This window comes from Thrips palmi, unplaced genomic scaffold (genome assembly GCF_012932325.1).
Source record: "Thrips palmi isolate BJ-2018 unplaced genomic scaffold, TpBJ-2018v1 HiC_scaffold_11, whole genome shotgun sequence".
Lineage (NCBI taxonomy): Eukaryota > Metazoa > Arthropoda > Insecta > Thysanoptera > Thripidae > Thrips > Thrips palmi.
The window spans coordinates 4,320,103-4,338,129 of NW_023144622.1; the positions used below are offsets into that span (position 1 = coordinate 4,320,103).

Genomic DNA, 18,027 nt, shown 5'->3' on the forward strand with positions numbered 1-18,027 from the left:
TTCCTGTTCTTTTCGCTCTCGGGAGATGGAACGACATGGGTACCGCTGTCGGCGGCGACGACGGCGGCGGCTAAGGTTTCGGGTTCGAATACCGGCAACGATGCCGGAGTTTTGTTGTTGTTGTTGTTGTTGTTGTCTTTCCCGGCTCGATTCCCACACCGCGCGGCCGCCACCCGAAAAGTGCATCCGAGCGTCACATGATTTCGCTCATGAGGTCTAGTTTATATGCTCCCCCATTACGTCGGATTTTTTTTTTATCGTGTCGTCTCCGTGGCTTTATGCGTTGTCGCTCCACTGCGCTCCGTCTCTCTCGCACTCGCGGGGCGTCCCGTGGGGGTGCGAGAGAGACGACACGAGGATTATCGTCGTCATCGTCCGCGATCGCGGCCGATGGGCGGCGCGATAGGGCCCGCATATTTTGCCCGTTTTCCCGACCGGACTAGGATGCACTAGGGGTGGACCGTGCGGCTCGCGGATCCCGAGGGAGGAGGGGAGGGGAGGGCGTGGGGGAGTAATGAGTCATTAGGAGGGGTTCCCCCGAACCGCGAGGGACACGCGACACGCCCCGCGCACCGCGGCTCCATGCCGGACAGTGTGTCGTCGCTCTGTCTCTCTCGCACCCCGCGGGACGCCCCACGAGTGCGAGGGGGACACCGAGCTGCAGTGCTGTTTGCAGTCTTGGCGTCGCGGTTCGATTTTGTTTTCGAGTTTTGTCGAGGAGATGCGCCCTTTTTGCAGTGGAGTGGTCCGGACGTCCGCGACGCCCGCGACAGGACGGGCGAAACAAAGGCGACTAATTTATACACGCGTCCTCCGCACGCTTTATACGGCCCATCAAACGGCCGGGCCGGGCCGCCAATTCGGCGGTTCGGTTCGGCTCGGCCGTTCGCTCTGCTCGTCGCCGAACCTGAGACGCCGCCATTGAGGAGCCGTGCCTCTGTCTCTCTCGCACTCGTCGCGCGGGCCGTAGGCGCCGTGGGGGTGCGAGAGAGACGGAGCGACGGGGCGCTGCTCGGGATCAGACTACCGCCTCAGCACCGCGGCCTGACAAAACAGTCATCCCTCACGGCGGCGGCCTCGGCGGCCTCCCTCGCAGTTCCGCGGCCCGTTAAAGCAAGTCGCGGTTTATGCCGCCCGTTTCTGCTCAAGTTGTCGATTTGGTCGTTAAGGGGAGCGATGATGTTGCACGGCGGGCAGGGGCGGCGCCCGGCGGTGCGCGCACACGGTGCGATGGAAAAAGAAAATATATAAAGAAGGAGTGAAAATAAAAGCGCGGCGCCGCTGCCGTTTTACAGCCTTTTGGCGGCGGTCAAAGGGCTACACTAGTAAACCGGGGCCACTGCCGCAAACGACGCCAACGACGCCGTCGTTTGCGGCTTTCAGAAAAAACGTACTTCTTGTCCTTCCCCAGAGAGGGCGGTGCATTAGCTCCGCGGCGGTCTTTATGAAGATGTCCCCGAAAAGGCTTGCTGTGTGCGTGGCGTAGCGGACGCCATGAGGGCCATGAGGGCTAATGGGGGGTGGGCCGAGTCGCCGGAGCCGCTAGCTGCGTCTCTCTCGCACCCGCAGGGGCCGCCCCACGAGTGCGAGAGAGACGGGCCGGCCGCGAGTAAATCAAACTAATGACGCGCCCCGTCGCCCTGAGCCTCGCGGCCGCGGCCTGCTTGGCGGCCTGCTTGGCCTCCTCGGTGCTTCGCGACACTCGCTCCGCCATTAGCAGCCGCGTCGCCGTCCTCGGCCTATTAGCATCCCCCTTTCTCCCTCGCCGGTGTCCAGCCGAGGCGAGGCGAGGTAGGTCAGCCCGTCGCCCCGTCGCTGTCGCACTGGCGGGGATGGCGCGGCCCGGAGGGGGGCGAGTGACACAGAGCCACTCCGAGGAATCAGGCGGCCGCTGCGCCGTCCGTCGCCTTGCCGCCCGAGGACGCCGTCGACGCGGGCCCGCGGCGCTCCGGTGCGCGCGGGTTGCCTGCCGCCACGGCGGCCCAGCGATACCGCAACGCGTCTCGGATAGCGTGGTGCACTTGGAAGTTGTGCCATCCCGCGGCCTTGCTGATGGTGAATGCACTTTGGCGCCGCCCCGCCCCGCCCCGCCCCGCCCCGCGGACTGGCGACGACAGCGCGGCTTGATTTACCGGCACGCAACTGGGGACCCATTCCTCTCGCCGCTCAAAATACTCCGACTGTCCATATCCATAAATTAGACGCGAGTCGAGCCGCCGCCGCTCTGGTGCCGCCGCGGTGGTGCACGCCCATACCCCTCTCGGTTTAGCGCGTCGGCCTCGCGACACACACACACACACACACACACGCACACAGATGCGGGTGTTACGGCGGCAATTAGAAGCGATCGCCCCTGTTTTGAATTCCACGGTTAGTAGCGCCACTTTGTGTGGAGAGCGGGGTCGCCTTGCTCTGCCTTCGCCTTCCCCGACGTACTGACGCATCGCCTCGTGGGACCATTACCGCCACTGCCGCGCCACTGTCGCGTTAGTGGCTGCTGGCACACTGTCAGTGCGCTAGTGCCGCTCCGACGGTCTCTGCAGCGCGGAGTATAGTGACGGACAGGGCAGGGGAGATCCGTTTCCGCGAATAGACCGCGGAGGCGACTCACGTCGACGGGGGCTGAAGTTCGGCGAAGGGGTGGGTCCCACTCACACACTCTCAAAAGACACACACACACACACACACACACGGCGCACTGGTTTATTCAGCAGGGCCCAGGCAGTGACCAGGAAGGCCCCCTCGTGTTTGTCGTCCTCGTCCTCCTCCCCTGCACGGGCCGCGATTCCAAAACAGCGTCGCTCCGTCTCTCTCGCACTCGCGGGCGTCGCGGGCCCTTCCCCGCGGGTGCGAGAGAGACGGAGCGTCCGCCCGCCGCGGAATGACACGGCGTCCATTAGACGACGTGCACTTGAAGACAAACAAAGGGTGTCTGGGCCGCGGCAGCGCGGCAGCGCAGTGCAGATTTTATGCAAGCCTTTCCTTTTTCGCATTCAGGGCTGCCGTCGGCTGCCGTCTCCCCGCCGCCGCCGCCTGTGGCTGGCGGCAGTCGAGCTCGGTGCATCAGTCTGCCGGGGTTCTGGGTTCGAATCCCGCCCCCGCCTTTTTTATTTGCGTGGCCTTCCACGGCGATCGGCGGCTGGAGCTTCAGCCGCCTCCAGCAGCGGTCTTCTGGCCCACTGTGCTACGCGCTGCTTGCGCTGCTGCAGGATGAAGCCTCCGCCCTGCCCACGCGCAAGGCGGCCAACAAGCACCCCGTCGAGTACTCCTCCTCGTCCTCCTCGGTGCGCTTCGCTTGCCCCGCCTGCTTCGCGTGTGGCGGCAGTAATTGCCCCTTTTTCAATTGCGGCAGTGAGGGCGGCGACATCGATCCCGTCACGAATTGATGTCGTCCGGGAATAGGCCGGACGGGCCGGGCCGCGCCGCCTGTCCGTCTCTCTCCCACCGCCTCGGGGCGCGCCGCGAGTGCGAGAGGGACGGAGCGGCCTCCTGCAAGTTTGATGCCTCGGTGTGACGCGCCGCCACGTCATGCATGCCGTCGTCCATTCTTGATGGCGCCCCGGCCTGCTGCAGTCTGATTCCGAACGGCGCTCTGTCTCTCTCGCTCCCCTGCGGGACGCCCCATGAGTGCGAGAGAGAGAGAGAGAGAGAGAGAGAGAGAGAGAGAGAGAGAGAGAGAGAGAGAGAGAGACCGTCGTCGCGTGCCGCACCATAGAGGCGGTGATCGGAAGCGTCAATGCGTAATGCGCGCTTTAACCCGCTAGCACAGCGTAGCGTCCGAGGGGCTCGGCGGGGCCTCCCCATTGGCCTCCCCAGCCGCGCCGTAAAACAACGGGAGCCCCAATGGCTTCGTGACGAATGTAGAGTCGCCTTCCGTATTGATGGCATCGGCGATGGTGTCGCCGTGTCTCCGACACCACACCAGTCCGTGCCTGCCGATGCCGTGCGCCGTGCGAGGCAAAACTCTGACGGTGGCAGCGTCTCTGTCTCTGTCGCACCGAGACGGGGCGCCCCGTGAGTGCGAGAGAGACAGAGCGACGGCGACGACGACGACGGCGCCGCGCCTCGTCGACACTGACAAACGCCTGGCGGTCGTTTGACGCCGCGTTGCGCCCGCCCCGCCGCGACGCGTGTTTCGTGTTCACACGCCTTTCGACTCCCCCGAAGACCCTCCCTCGGCCTGGCGGCCTCATTGACGGCGTCCTGCTTCTCCCCCACCGCGGTGGCGGCCATGGTGGCGGCGCCCCGCGGCAAGGCGATGGAGAGCCTCTCCGGCTTGGCGGCCTGGCGGCACCGCGGGGCGGCAGCTTGCGGTGGTGTGGCCCGCGGTGCCCGCGGTGTGAAAGTTGAAGCGGCGAAGCGCGCACCGCGGTGCCGCAGTGCCGAGTGCCTCGTTCCTAGCGGTGGGGCACCACCAGCGGCCACCGCCGCCAGGCCGCCAGCTGCTCTCCTAATAAAGCAGGCTTAGTTACGGCGCTGCACGTCCGCGGTGCAAATCGGCTTGTTCCACCGCCGCGGCCCCGATACACACACAGGCACACACACTGGCGAGACGTATCCTTCCTCATTCATTTCTACGCCGGCCCAGATCCTCCAGATCGGCCGAGCTGACGGCGTCCTGGTTGGTTGACGGCGTCCTGGTTGACGGCGTCCTGGCCGTCGGCGTCCTGGCTGATGGCCTGGCCGACGGCCTCCTCGGTGACGTAAGCGCGTGGGCGGGGCTTGCACAATGCAGGGTCAGGTCAGCGCGCGCCCCGCCGCGCCCCCGCCGTGCCCCCGCCGCGGCTCGTGCGCTACTCGCTGGCGGCCTTTCGGGTCACGCGGCGCCGGCTTTGATTTTTTGGCGCGATTAATGCGCGCCGTGTGTGACCTACACTGTGCTCGGCGGGAACCTGTTTGCGGGATTCCCTTCCCTTGGCCCTGGAGGCCGAGAGGCAGGCTGAGCAGCTCCGCCATTTCGAGGCGGTTTGCAGCGTGCAGCACGGCCAGTCGGGCTGGCGGCAGGCTGCCTGCCCCGGCGGGGCGGCCCGTGCGGCCCGTGGGCGCGGCACCGCCATGGCAGCGCGGCGCCGTGCTCGGCGGATCCGTTTACCGACGGGGTAAAATATCTGGCTGGTCTAGGATAGTCCGGGACGCGAGGCAGTAAAGGCCGGCTTGGCCTGGGCGCGCGATAGAGAACCCATGCAGCTCTAGGGGTCCCGACCTGGGTGCAGTGCTGCAGTGCTGCAGTGCGCTGCAGTGCCACGCGGCGGGGCAGTGTGGTGTCCCTGGCGGTGCAGTTTCACTCGTTGCGAAACGCGAAAAGTAATATCGCCGCCGCAAAAGGGCTGCTGCTGCTGCTGCCAGCTCGCCTGGCCGGCCGCCCCGGGCTGCAGAGCTGAGCAGAGCACTGTAGAGACGCGAGAGGCGGCAGCGCGGCAGTGTGTTTGAAAAGGCGCATGCGGGAGAGAAATCCGAGTCGCTGGACGTCGCGACGTCGCCGTGCGGGCGGCAGGACCTCTCCGTCGCTGTCTCTCTCGCGCCCCTACGGGACTCCCCGTGAGTGCGACAGAGACAGAGCGACGGCAGGGCGACTCGGGGCGACAATTGTGCTTTCATTTGTCAACAGTCGGAAAGGGAGCGTGTGTGTGTGTTGGCGTGGAAACGCAGCACCTTCCCCCATGGCCGTGGCGTGGCAGTGTGGCAGTCAGTCGCCCGAGTGAAGTGGCCCGAATTGATTGTAAATAGGGGCCACGGCGCTGTGTGCCCCCGGCTCTATGACTGACACCTCCCCGTGACGACGCGAGCCACTCGTGTGCGTGACAACACTAACCCTGTCCCTCTCTGTTTGTTTCCAGGTGAGTATCGGGGCGGCGCATCCGGCAGCTGTCTCGCTCCCTCCGGGGAGCTCCGGGTCCGGAAGGAAGTCGCGGTGGCCGCGGCATAAGCGGGGACACCTAGCCACATAAGTCTTCCCCATTATCGTCCCCAGTCGATTTTTCTTTTTTTTCGTCGCTGGCGGCGCTGGCGGCGCGTGGCCGCGGGGGCGCTCTTCCTGACCTCCAGGGGGCGTGGCCGCGCGGCCGCGCAGTCAGTCAGTCCTTCATGCAGCCCGTGATGGAGGTGGACGATTGGCCGGCGTAATGTTTATTGGTCTAGGGGGCGTGCCGCGCGGGGCCGCGGGATCACTTCCTGGCCGACGACATCAAGGGCCCGCCGTCGCTCACCCCTAACGGGAGCCGCGCCGCGCCACGCCGCGCGCATGCGTGAAGGCGACGGGGAATGCGCGCTTTAGTGGCCGAGTGAGAGAGAGAGAGAGAGAGAGAGAGAGAGAGAGAGAGAGAGAGAGAGAGAGAGAGAGAGAGAGAGCTGGCAAGCGTGTCCGCGAGAGTACCAGTGGAACGTGCTCGACGGGGAGGTCGGGAGTCGAACCCAGGGCCGCGCGGCTGAACCAGTCGCGGATGCAATTGATTGCCAATTCAGCTGCAATGTCACACACACACCGCGCGACGGTGCAGCGCGAAAAATATTTAAATTCAAAGTGCGGCGGTGGTGAGGTTGGCGCGGCGCCTGGTCGCTGTGTGCACCGTGCGCGCAGTGCTGCTGGGGAGGAGGAGGTGGCCGCGCGGTTCGTTCGTAATTACAGCCGGACCAGGAGCCAAGCGGCCATGCGGCCATGCGGTCGGCCGCGCTGTTAACGAGCCGATATTCTGTCCTTTGTTTAGTGCGGCATCTGCGGCAGTAACGCCTAGGTCGGGGTCATCGCCGCCACGCCGCGCGCCACCGCCACTAATAATGCCCACGTCGACTTATTTTGAAAACGCAAATTGGCCCCGGCAGACTCGCTCCGTCTCTCTCTCGCACTCATGGGGCGTCCCGTATGGGAGAGAGACAGAGCGACAGCCGGCGGGGCTTGTCGTCGACCTGGGGGCCGGGGGGCGGCCCAGGGGTCGCCGTCGGTCGGGGCGGCGTGGTGCTTGCTTGGTGCGCGCGCGCCGCTGTCGAACCTCGAAGGCGTTGTGCAAGTCACACCACTTTACTGCGTTCGTCAGTTCAGCAGGCGTGGCGGCGGCGGCTTTAGCGGCAGTTTTGCCGCCGTGCTGCTTCGGGGCCTACGGGGCCTTCTGGCTGCGCCTCATCGTGGAGCCAAAATAAATCCCCTTCGTGTGTGTGTGTTGTGGGTGTGTGTGGCGGACCTCCACCGTGAAATAATCCAGACCGCGAGCTAGCGCCGCTAGCGCCACCCGAAACCCAATCCACAAACAAGGCGGCGGGGAAAAAAAATAAATTTAAAAATGCAAGGATGCAGGGGCGTCCTAATTGGAAGGACGACACAGAAGAAGGGTTGTGTGTGCGAGAGAGAGAGAGAGAGACAGAGTTTAGCTCGAGAGGACCTTTGGCTGCCTTTGGCGAGCTAGACGGCAATTAGAGGCTTGTGACGCCGCGCCGCACAAAACGTTAAAACGTTCAGCAGCTCGTCTGCCTGCCTGCTTCTTTTTCGGCGGTGCCCCCCCCCTCCCCCTTTCCCACGACGGGCCGCCTTGTATATATTCGGCTTTAACCCCCCCCCCCCCTCTCACACACTCACCTCTCTCCCCCTGTTCCGCCATGCTCACTGCAACGCCTGCAACTGCAAGGCCCGCTGCAGACTGCACCTCGCAAAAAGTCATTACAAGCTCGTCAACCTGGAACCCATATGCCCCATCGCATTAACATTCTAAATGGCCCGGTGCTGTGTGCCTCCCCCTCCCCCATCCCCTTTTTCCGCGCCGTTCCATCCGCGTGTTTACGTCCTGCGGCACGTCACGCGTTCCGCTCCGCCACTTCTCGCAGTTATTGAGCGAGAAGGGAGGCGGTCAGGCGGCGGTCCTGTGCTTCGGTCGGCCTCCCAGTCAAAAACCCCGACGCGTTCAAATTTGCCGCCGCGGCGGAATCAAAATCCGTCTTTGTCTTCCGTTTCCCACACTTTTCTTCTCATTTTTCCGCGCAATAATGGAAATGACGAACCCGGCGGGCCGCGCCGGCCGGACTAGTTTGGCGGTGTGGTGGTGCGATAGGCGGAGGTGCGTAATTGTGCACAGCAATTACCCGCACGCGCGTGTGTGCCGGCGTGCCGTCTCTCTCGCACCCTTGCGGCACGCCCCGCGAGTGCGAGAGAGACAGAGCGACGACAGCGGTGTTCGGCTTGAAGCAGCGCAAGCGCAGCAAACGTCCCGATTCCATTACGTCCTGAGAGCGAGCGAGATAGGGAGAGCCTTGACCTATGCTGACGGCGCTCGGACGGCGCTCGGACTTCGCTCGGACGGCGCGCCGCTCGCACGGGAGCTCGTAAAACGCGCCTCAAATGCGCTTCATTCGATATGCAATGAATGCCGAGTCGTTATCTTCCGCGCCGACGCCGGGATGGCCGCTCCCGCGGCACGCGGAGGACGCCGTCGTCGCGGTGTTGGCGTTGGCGGCGCGGGTCGGGCACGGCGTCGTGGCCGCTGGGCCGCCGTTGGCCGTGGCCGCCGCGGGGTGGCTCGTGACCGTCCCGATCAAGTGCCGCGCGGAGGAGGCGCAGCCTAACGAGCACGCCGAGGTCGCCGCCACACCGCTAATTGGGGTCGGCGTCGCCAGTCGCGGGTTCGAGTCCCGCCGCCGCGCCCGAGTTTATTTCTTTTCGGTGTCTTTTTTCGCCGGGTTCGATTCGACGACGACGACGACGGGATTCTCGGCGTGCACACTGGTATTGCCGTCAGGTGAGCTGCGGCTGTGGCGCGCGGGCAGGCCGGCCGGCCGTGTGTGTTGTGGGTGGCTGGGCAGTCAAGGCCGGTGCGCCCGCCGCGCCCCGCCGCGCCCCGGCTGTGGGCCGGAGGGCGCCCGGGTCAAGGATGTGTACTCCCTCGCCCCGACCAGTGGAACGAGTGGAACGGCATCGGGCGCGTTCGAACGGGGGCCGTCTTCCCGGCGCGGCTATTGTGATCCCGGCCGTTGCGACGCAGCCCGCTGGCGGCGCGGCGCAGCGCGGCGACTTGCACGCGGGGCGGGGCGCGAGGCGCGGTGCGGCACAGAGCGCGGACGACGCGACGGGGCGGCGGCAGCGGCGGCGGCATCTGGTGGCGAGATCTGCTTGCTGCTCTCGCGCGCGCCTCGCCGCGCTCTGGGTCCTGCCGGAGCCTCCTGCAGCTCCTGCACGACTAGAAACAAAACTCGTTGGCGCAAGCGGCACGGCCTGCACTGCAGCACGATGAAACGAAACTGCAGCGGCGGCGCGGCGCGGCGCGCGGATCCCGGTGGATTTATCGAATCGCGACATCGACATGCACGGCGCCGGCCTGGCCGAGGGCCTGGCCGTGCTGGCCGGGACTGTCGATGGAGTGAAAGGGAGGCGTCATGCGCGGTGTGGCGGTGCGGCAGTGTGGCGGTGTCGCCCCATTGTCACGCGCGTGCCGGGCTTGCGTCACGCCGCGGCGCCATAGCGTCGCGCCGCCAATGCGCCAATGGACACGACGATGATCGTCGCCGAGGTGCCCGCTCCGCTCCGAGGCAACACGGCCAAGGACGCGGCGGACAATAGCGGGCGGGACGCGTCGCTGCGCGTTGCCTACCTCCCCGGGCGGAGGACGGCGTCGAGGAAAATCACTTGGGTTTCCTTTTGTTTTACACGCGGCGCCCTTGGCTGCCCTGGGTAGTAAAGGTAGCACTGCGCCATTGCGTCACTGTGTGTGTGTGTGTGCTGCCCTGACATAGCCGCAGGTGTACTCGCTGATCACTTGGCGCCGGCTTAGTAGGGCGCGAACTGCAAAAAGTTGAACGCCGCGCTTCCTGATTGGCGCCCTGCAGTCACGTGACCCCAGGGGTGGGCTGCCCCAGTCGAGGCTCCAGTAATGGCGGCAGTACTTTTGCCAGCGACTGTACAGCAGGCCCGGCACGGTCTGGCATGGCGGGCACGCCGCAGCCGCTTATGAAACGGAGCCACGGGCGGGGCGGGGCGGGGCTGCAGGGGCGTGCACGGGCGGTGGCACTCGGCGTATCTGATCGGATCCGAGGATGAAATCGGCCTGGTCTAGGCGGGGCGCGGCGGCGCGGGGGCGCGGGGCGGGGCGGCCGCAGGGAGGGCCGCACTTGCCCACGGGGCCCCGGGGGCAGCAGGGCTAAGCAGGGCAGGACTCGCTGCAGGACTTGCTCCAGGAGACAGCACCGCCCCGCCGGCCTTGATTGGTCCGCTCGTCACGTCGCCCTGATAGACAGACAATCTCCGGCCCAACCAGGACGGTACTCTCAATCGCGAAAGGAAATCGCCTCGTGAATACCCCGTGCTCGGGGTTGGTCCAGAAGATTGGCGTGGGGTAGTGCTGGGGTTGGTTCTTTGCGCCCCGGCAGAGGCGGGTGCGCAGCGTGCAGTCGTGGTGTAACTTCGGACATCATGCTGAGCCCGGCGCCTGTCGCCCTCGCCGCCCTGTCCGGCGATACCCCACGCCGCGCGGACCGTCCTGGACCGTCCGCCGCCCCGCGCGGCACGGGGTATCGCCGCTAGGTATTGGGTGACGTAACGGGACGTTTTCTCACGACTGTCGCTCCGTCGCGCGGGGTAACCCGACGCGTCGCGGCGTCGCGGGGCTGAGCGGGCAGAGCGCGGCAGTACGTCGCCGTGGTGGCGCCGCGCGAACCGCGTGTAGTGCAGCGCAGTGCAGCGCGGCGGCGGTAATGTAGACGACGGCGCCGAGAGTCGTTTTCGTCGCTCTGTCTCTCTCGCACCTCAGCGGGACGCCCCGTGAGTGCGAGGGAGACGGGGCGACGAAAACGACTCTCGGAATCAGCCTGCTTGCTGTTTGCCGCCTCGCCGCCACGACTTGCCATTGCGCCACCACGCGGCCTGGCCGGCCAAGCCGCTGTCCGAAGTGCCCTGGGGCGTCGCGTTGTCGCGTTGGTGGCGTTGCGCGGCCCGCACCTGGGCGCCTGGGACCCCGCCGGCCTGCGGGTTGCCTACCCGCAGGGACGCCCCGCAAAAGAATGCTGCGTGACCGGGGCGGCAAGTCAAGCCCGCCGTCTGACTCATCAGACGCGCCGCAGCAGCGCCGGGCTGCCGGTTCACATATTCAGTATTTATGTGGGGCGACTTCGGTAAAAGGCTTTCCGTGTCAGATAGCGCGCCGGCTGACTTGCTGACGGATGGCTCAATCGCGGTGCCACACCTCGAGGTGACAAAACGCACCATTATCACGTGCCGTGCCTGGCCGTGCCCTGCCAGACCTGCCCCGCGGGGCCCCGGCCCTGCCACGCCACACCAAGCACTAATTGAGCGTCGCGAGGCGAGGCGTACCGGCCCGGCCTGCGTCCTGGACGAGGTCCTTGACGAGGTCCTGGACGAGGTCCTGGCTGGGGAAACTGCGAGGGGAATGCGTCAAGATGTGTCGCTGCTCTCCAGTCTCCGGTCGGGTCGTGGTCGTCGTGGCCGTCGTGGCCGGGCGTCTGGGTCGCCGTCGCGCCGTGGCCCCCGAGCCCCGTTAGTCGGAGATATGCGAAATGCCCCCCTCGGCGCGTCACTGTATCATTGTTTTTGTTTATGTATACCTCGGCGGGAATACCCCGTGTGATCCTGGGGTCTCTCGGCGCCGGGGTATAGCCACTCCCTGGGTTGTTCTTGTTGACAGACGGGCACGGGAGCCACACGACTGGGCCTTTGTTTTGATCTGTTTCTCTCTATCAGTTTCACTAATTCTTTTGTTGTTTGTTCTTTTGTTGCAGATTCCGGATAGATAACACAGATCATATTATCGATGTTAACAAAGGAAACATCGCATTTGAGTATGATCAAGTAAATATTATCTGTCCTGTGTATGTACCTGGTACAGATGAGGAGAATGCTGAGAAGTATATAATTTATAATGTAAGTATTGGTTGTTCATTCAAAGTGGTTCCTCTTATTTCAAACTGGCTGCATTGTTAAGTCTTATCTCTTTGTTCTTTTTTTGTTTATTCAGGTATCAAAGGAAGAATATGACACATGTCGGATCACCAATCCAAATCCTAAGATAATAGCTGTATGTAATCAGCCACATAAATTAATGTATTTCACTATCACTTTCCGTTCATTTACCCCTCAGCCAGGTGGGCTTGAATTTCAACCTGGCGAGGACTACTATTTTATCTGTAAGTATTGCTGTTGTTACATAAACACTTCCATTCTTCTTCTGCTATATTCAACTAACCTTGTAACTTTTTCTGTGCAGCAACATCTTCAAAAGATGACCTGCATCGACGCATTGGTGGTCGATGCACCACCCACAACATGAAGGTGGTTTTCAAAGTGTGCTGCAGGCCAGAAGATATGCATAATCAGAGTAAGTTTAGTTTCTGCCCTTCTTGTGAACCATCTGAAGCGTAACATACTGCATGATTAAAATCTAATTTGGTGTCTTTTTAATTACAGCATCAATGAACCGTGTCCCCACCACATCAATAAGTAGCCCATCAACTCCTCGCCCAGTGCCTACATTTGCGCCCACCTTTGCTCCTCCACCACGTGTAGAGCTTCCCACAGTACGGCCTACTTCGTACAAGGAAATAGACCTAACAAGCTACAATGTTAAGTCCACAACAAAGAAAACTAGTAAGTTCAAAATTCAAATTTGATAAAAAAAATAATCGAATTGCATGATTTAACAAACTATTTCTTTTTGCAGATGAGTATGAGAAGCATCCTAATGAGGTGGTAAAGAATGAAGAGCTAACTTACAATAGTGCAATTCGAAGATCAGGGAGCACTCATGCTCACAGTTGGTTACTGCTGTTGAGTGTTTGTGCTGTGGCTGCAGCACAACGGTGGGACATGCGGTGAACAAGAGCATGTTTACCACACTGATGCAGCATGTTGGACATTATCTGCCTGTGCTGCAAGTGTGTGGGAGGGCTGATTATTGGTTTCGGTTCAAGGACCAGATTCCTCATCCCTGTTCCTCCTTAAATCATAGAAGGAAAGAACTTTACTTTTCCTCTGTGTTCCCTTCATGCGACACTCAGCCCTACTGATGTGTCTCATCTTACCACTGTGATGAAAGTGAGAGTGCAGATACCTTGTGTGTTTGTTAGACATTGCACGCTGTGTGTTTAGTGTCATATTTAATGTGTGCACAAGACTCAAGACTACTTATGCTTCATGAAGACAAGATGTACACAGTGCGTCAAGATACAACCACAAGGAGCAACCTCTAATGTTCAGCAAATTACCTCTGTTTGCTGGGTTATTCTAATGATAATGGAAAAAGCACCAAAGTCTTGAATGAAATGTAAAGTTAGTGTTTTTGCCAGTGATACTTCTACATGACATGTTTTATCATTTTCATTTTAAAATGTTTTAATGGTTCAAATCTAAACAAACGTGGTATGTACCACAAAATTTTGTTTCTCTCTTTGATGTCACGTTAGATGTTCCTTACATCTTGCCATTATGGTTTGTGTTCTTTCATTGTCATGTTACTGTCACTTAGCGTTTTACTACATTATTGTTGTTTTGTTGTCATCATCATCGTCATCATCATAAATTTCATATAAATGTCATCACAATTCATTCATTGTCATATTTTATTTTTCATTGCCATCTCATTTTGTATAGTGTATTGTCATGTATTTTGCATCAAAGTCATCATTTTACCACATGTTCAAAGTGTATATAAAATTATAAATATATAAATATATGTTTGTAAAATTTCATCAGCACTTGGAAAAAGTGTGTTGTGATAGTAATTAGGTGTATGTATCTATTTAATGAAAACACTGCAGTGGATCAATCACAAATTGAAAACTAGGTAGTTAATTTTGGACTTAGTTTCTGTTGTGGCTTGTTGTGTAAAAATCCTTTATTGTTGTTGTTGTTTTTTTTCTTTTGTCTGCTCACACTCGAAATGTGACAATAGTTTGAAATCGTCCTCTTGCTTTTTTAAAACAATCTTTTGTACAAGAGGATTTTACCTTCGATTCTTCATATCATGAGGTAAACAAAGCAAAGAATTTTCATATCATGAGTTATCTCTCAGAGAAGCTGAAGACCCTCTTTTCTCCTTTGATGAAAATGTAAAAAAAAATTTATGTTATAATTTTAATGTAATATATTTATACACACAACAAGCCACTCCATTTTGTTCTTTGTAACAGCCATCAAACATTTATAGCTGACTTTTGCAGTCACTTAGATTGAAAATAAATTTAAAACACATAATTCTGATTTACATAGGAAGAAAACTGTCTAATGCCCCCATTGTAATTATTGTAAATACAGTGGTATATAAGTATTTAAGTGCCATAAATGGGTATGTTTTTCTGTACTTTTGTTCATTTTCTTAGTATTCAACACTTTCATGAATTTGAATGTAAAGGATGGAATAGTGAAGAAAGTTAAGTAACATCACTGAAGCTAAATCATGTTTGGCACTAAAAGCTGCAAAAAACCTGGTGATTTGTTTGGAGGAATCAGGTAAATTGATTTTCTCATTAGCATCCTCCCTCTTTTCCACCGCTGAGTGAGCCTCCCTCAAGTAGATGCAAGTTATGATGGTTCACAGGCGGTTGAAAGGTTTTAAACACTTCTTACTCACAACCTGAGCATTCCAGTGGTGATGTCTGCTGTGGAGCTTGTTGCATACTTTGTTGGACCAATTAGACGATGGAATTGTTATGTAGTAGCTAACACGGCACCCATATTTTTATCAGTATTGTGGTGTCACTGTTCCGTAATTTCAGTTACTGCCGTCTTTGCATCTCATTGTCAGATTGAAATTACTGGTCTCTGCCTGACCTGTTCATGATGGCTGGCCTGCCCCTTTCTTGCAATCATTTCAGACCCTATGGGCATGGATGACAGTGTAGTACTGCTGAATTCTAGCTGCTTCATTATATACCTTCTCAAGAAGAACCTACCGCAAAAATGTCAATTTCTTACTTTTGCTCCAGTTGCCGCAAAAATAGCTATGTTTTTAAAACTTGATTCTGTGAAGACATGCCAACATAACTGCACTGGTGAATGATTCTGTAGTGCATCTCATTTCCCTCGTAGAAAAGATAGAATAAACTCTAATAGTACTCTACCTATCAAATTGCAACAATATTTCTCACAAATTCATCTTTTGGTACTTATAGACTGAAGTAATGTTGCATGGTCCATAAATTTAAGATGCATTAATTTGAGAAAAGATTTCGTTGAGCCTTTTTTTTCCTTTGTCCAAATCATATTCCAAACCAGAATCTTTTAACTAGAATCTGAATTGGAGAGTATATTTATTTTTTTAGAAGATAAATTTGAAAATTGGAATGGGGTGAAAAACGTTTTCAATTCTTGCAGTGTTTCACATGAGCTTTAGGTGTTCATAGTGTGAAATTTGAATGATGAATTTGTTATTGTAATGATGTAAAAGTTACAACTGTTACTATTGTTAGATGAAATGTTTTTTATGTCCTCTGTATGGCACAAGATGATTCTCAAGATCTTTTTTAATTTTATTTTTTATTTATTAAGTTTTGAGAATGAATCACTTGACTAGAAACTTAGCTTTTGCATAAATAGGATTTTGTTTTCTGCAGTGGTTATGAGCAAGAGTAAGTAAGTACTGAAAAATTGTACATACTGATAAAATTGGTACAGCTCTCTTACTCTTGCTACTAATCTTCCTGTAGTGATGAGTTTCTATTTATTGTGGTTCATTAAAATTGAATGGAAATGCCTAAATGTTATCTTCTCTTTTGGTTGATCGATCTACAAAAACTCATTTTTAAATCAGGTTTGAAGAGATCCGTTTGTGATTTGTTTTAAGTGTTACTTTAAACTGCAGAGAAATGCAAAAATGCCTACATCACCTTGAACAGAGGTATATTTTTTTGTGAAAAAGAAAAATTAAAGGTTTAGAAAATGCTCAAGCACTGTCTGTTCATGTGTGAAAGCAAAAACTGGCGCCTACTGAATTAGAGGATCCATTTTAATCAGTCAATCATAAGTTATCAAACGTTCCCTGCTATTGTTTCCTTTTTGTGTAAATAAGGTCCCCGTCCCTGTTTGTTCATGAAGTGCTGCTAGATTGTTTTCCACAAGCACAACTATGTATACAATTCCTTTGTTTCACATTCCATCCTCTTTCTAGCTATTTTTCATTTACATGTATTTGGTTATCATTCAATCTCCCCATCTTTTCATCTGTTTTGTGTGCAGAAAATGTAGCAAAAGTAATTTAAATCAGAAGTTGGTGTTTTTCCTGTTGCATATTTATATTCACCACCTTATGTCACTGTACACTATACATTGTGAAAGAATATTTTATAACTGACTTTTGTACAGAATACATTATTGTAACATGAACTTGCCTCTTATTTGAATCTACTGGTATCCCAAAATGCACTTAGAGTCAGTAGCAAGAAAATTAATTGAAAACAGCAAAACAACTCGATGACAACCAAATCATTTAAAAATCAAAGTCATCCGTTTTACATAAACTTTGCAAACAATAACAAAATAAACTAAAAACAAAAGCATGATAAAAAACTAAAGTCAAAATTATTTTACAGGTGCTAAACATGCTCTTTGCCATGTAATTTCTTGACAAGATCAGATATCAATGCATTGAAGACGAGAGGATTAACATTCCTTGACAGCTGGTATAGGAGAAACCAGTCGCCTATCTCGTACTTCATTGCGATGGTCTTGATGTCCTCCAATGGTCCAAGACGGGCACGGGAGCGGAGCAAATACATCCTCATCTTCGTGAAGACAATTACATTAATGCGGTACAACATCATCAGACCAGTGCTGATTGAAAGTAGCCCGAACCAGAACCACAAGAACACATATATTTTCTCATTCACAATATTGAGCGACAGCACGCAGAGACCATCCAAGGTCTGCGCAGAGCCGCTAGCTCCAAAATAGTGGAAGGTGCACTTGGTGACTATGGGGAACACACGAGACATGGGATCACTTCGCTCTCCAGGCTCCATCATGGTGAATTTCACTACATCAGATCCGTAGGTTGAGAACTCTCCGTCCAAGAACATGTCCATAAAATATATCTGTCCGACCACGTTCACAAAGTTGAGAATCTCGCACATGAAAAAACGGAGGGCATAGATATTCTGTTGGTGCATGTTGGTGGTAAAGAAGTCGACCACGACCTTCTGGTGGTCCTCCTGGGCGCCCTCGGGCTTGTTGAGCTCCTGGACGAGCATCTCGATGCGGCCGCCCTCCCATCGCTTCCAGAGAGAGCGGGGGACGTAGAACAGGACGGCCTGGAAGAGCAGCACGAAGCACACCCACTGGTAGTACCTGTGGTACTTCAGCTCGTCGCGGTCGGTGTGCCCGGCGACGCCCGGCTGGATCACGTCCTGGCCGAGGCGCCCACCCCGCTCGGGGAGAGTGAACGTCGAGTTGATCCAGCAAAAGGAGTTCATCACCATTTCGGGGACCGCGCCGCCGCCCATGCAGTGGATGGGGTCGCCGATGAACTGTTTTGATGTCACTACCACCGACAAGGTAATCAAAATTATCACCGTGGCTTTGTAATGCAGCCTGAAGATGTTATTGTCAATGGTCACTGCATCCAGCTTCAGCAGTCCCTTCACCGATTCTAAAGCTTTCAACATTTTGCCGAGCTTTCTCTGCCAGCACCAAACGCCATTCAACCTGCACGAACTGACCAACAATAATAACAAGCCACAACGCGTCTGACTGCGGCGTGCGGCGGCGTTGTCTTCTTCTTTGTTGACCGGCGGCGGCGTGGCGTGGTCGCCAGAGCGCGCCAGCTGTGCCAGCGGCGGCAGGCCGTGACACTGGGCGCGGGCCGGCAGGGACAGGCAGGGAGGGAAGTCCCAGTCCATAACGTAGCTCTTCTGTTTCTTAGACCCATAGCAACGTTCCAAATGGATTTCAGACAAATCTGAGGTGGTCAACCATTTTCACTGGAAAAAAGCTAAGGCTTTAACGTATTTGGCCAAAAATGTTTAATGACTCAATTTATAGAGTATGTTGTGCTTGAGCCCTTCTTAATAAGTCCTTCAATTTTTCCAAATTTTGCTGTGTTGTTGCTG

General features: G+C 56.2%; 2 protein-coding genes across 6 annotated transcripts in view; one reads left to right on the top strand and one right to left on the bottom strand.

Moving 5' to 3' along the window:
* The window catches only part of LOC117639348 (ephrin-B1), a 321,150-nt gene extending 304,844 nt beyond the window's left edge, over nucleotides 1-16,306 (top strand). For 2 of the 5 annotated variants that reach the window (XM_034374922.1, XM_034374921.1), the window contains exons 2-6: nucleotides 11,710-11,851; nucleotides 11,946-12,114; nucleotides 12,195-12,305; nucleotides 12,395-12,574; nucleotides 12,648-16,306. In XM_034374922.1, the coding sequence (XP_034230813.1) occupies nucleotides 11,710-11,851; nucleotides 11,946-12,114; nucleotides 12,195-12,305; nucleotides 12,395-12,574; nucleotides 12,648-12,802 (757 nt within the window). In that variant the 3' untranslated portion in view covers nucleotides 12,803-16,306. Of the gene's footprint in view, nucleotides 1-11,118; nucleotides 11,163-11,345; nucleotides 11,396-11,465; nucleotides 11,510-11,709; nucleotides 11,852-11,945; nucleotides 12,115-12,194; nucleotides 12,306-12,394; nucleotides 12,575-12,647 lie in introns of those variants that run through there. The other 3 variants (XM_034374924.1, XM_034374923.1, XM_034374925.1) reach the window with 3 other exon arrangements.
* On the bottom strand, nucleotides 16,197-17,719 carry LOC117639347 (innexin inx2-like). Its single transcript, XM_034374920.1, has one exon. It carries the CDS (start codon nucleotides 17,581-17,583, stop codon nucleotides 16,516-16,518), a length of 1,068 nt encoding a protein of 355 aa, XP_034230811.1. The 5' UTR covers nucleotides 17,584-17,719; the 3' UTR covers nucleotides 16,197-16,515.
* Between the last annotated feature and the right edge of the window lie 308 nt (nucleotides 17,720-18,027).

Bases quoted from the DNA above. Each gene is read 5' to 3' on its own strand.
- LOC117639347 (XM_034374920.1), bottom strand. From the start codon at position 17,583: ATGTTGAAAGCTTTAGAATCGGTGAAGGGACTGCTGAAGCTGGATGCA.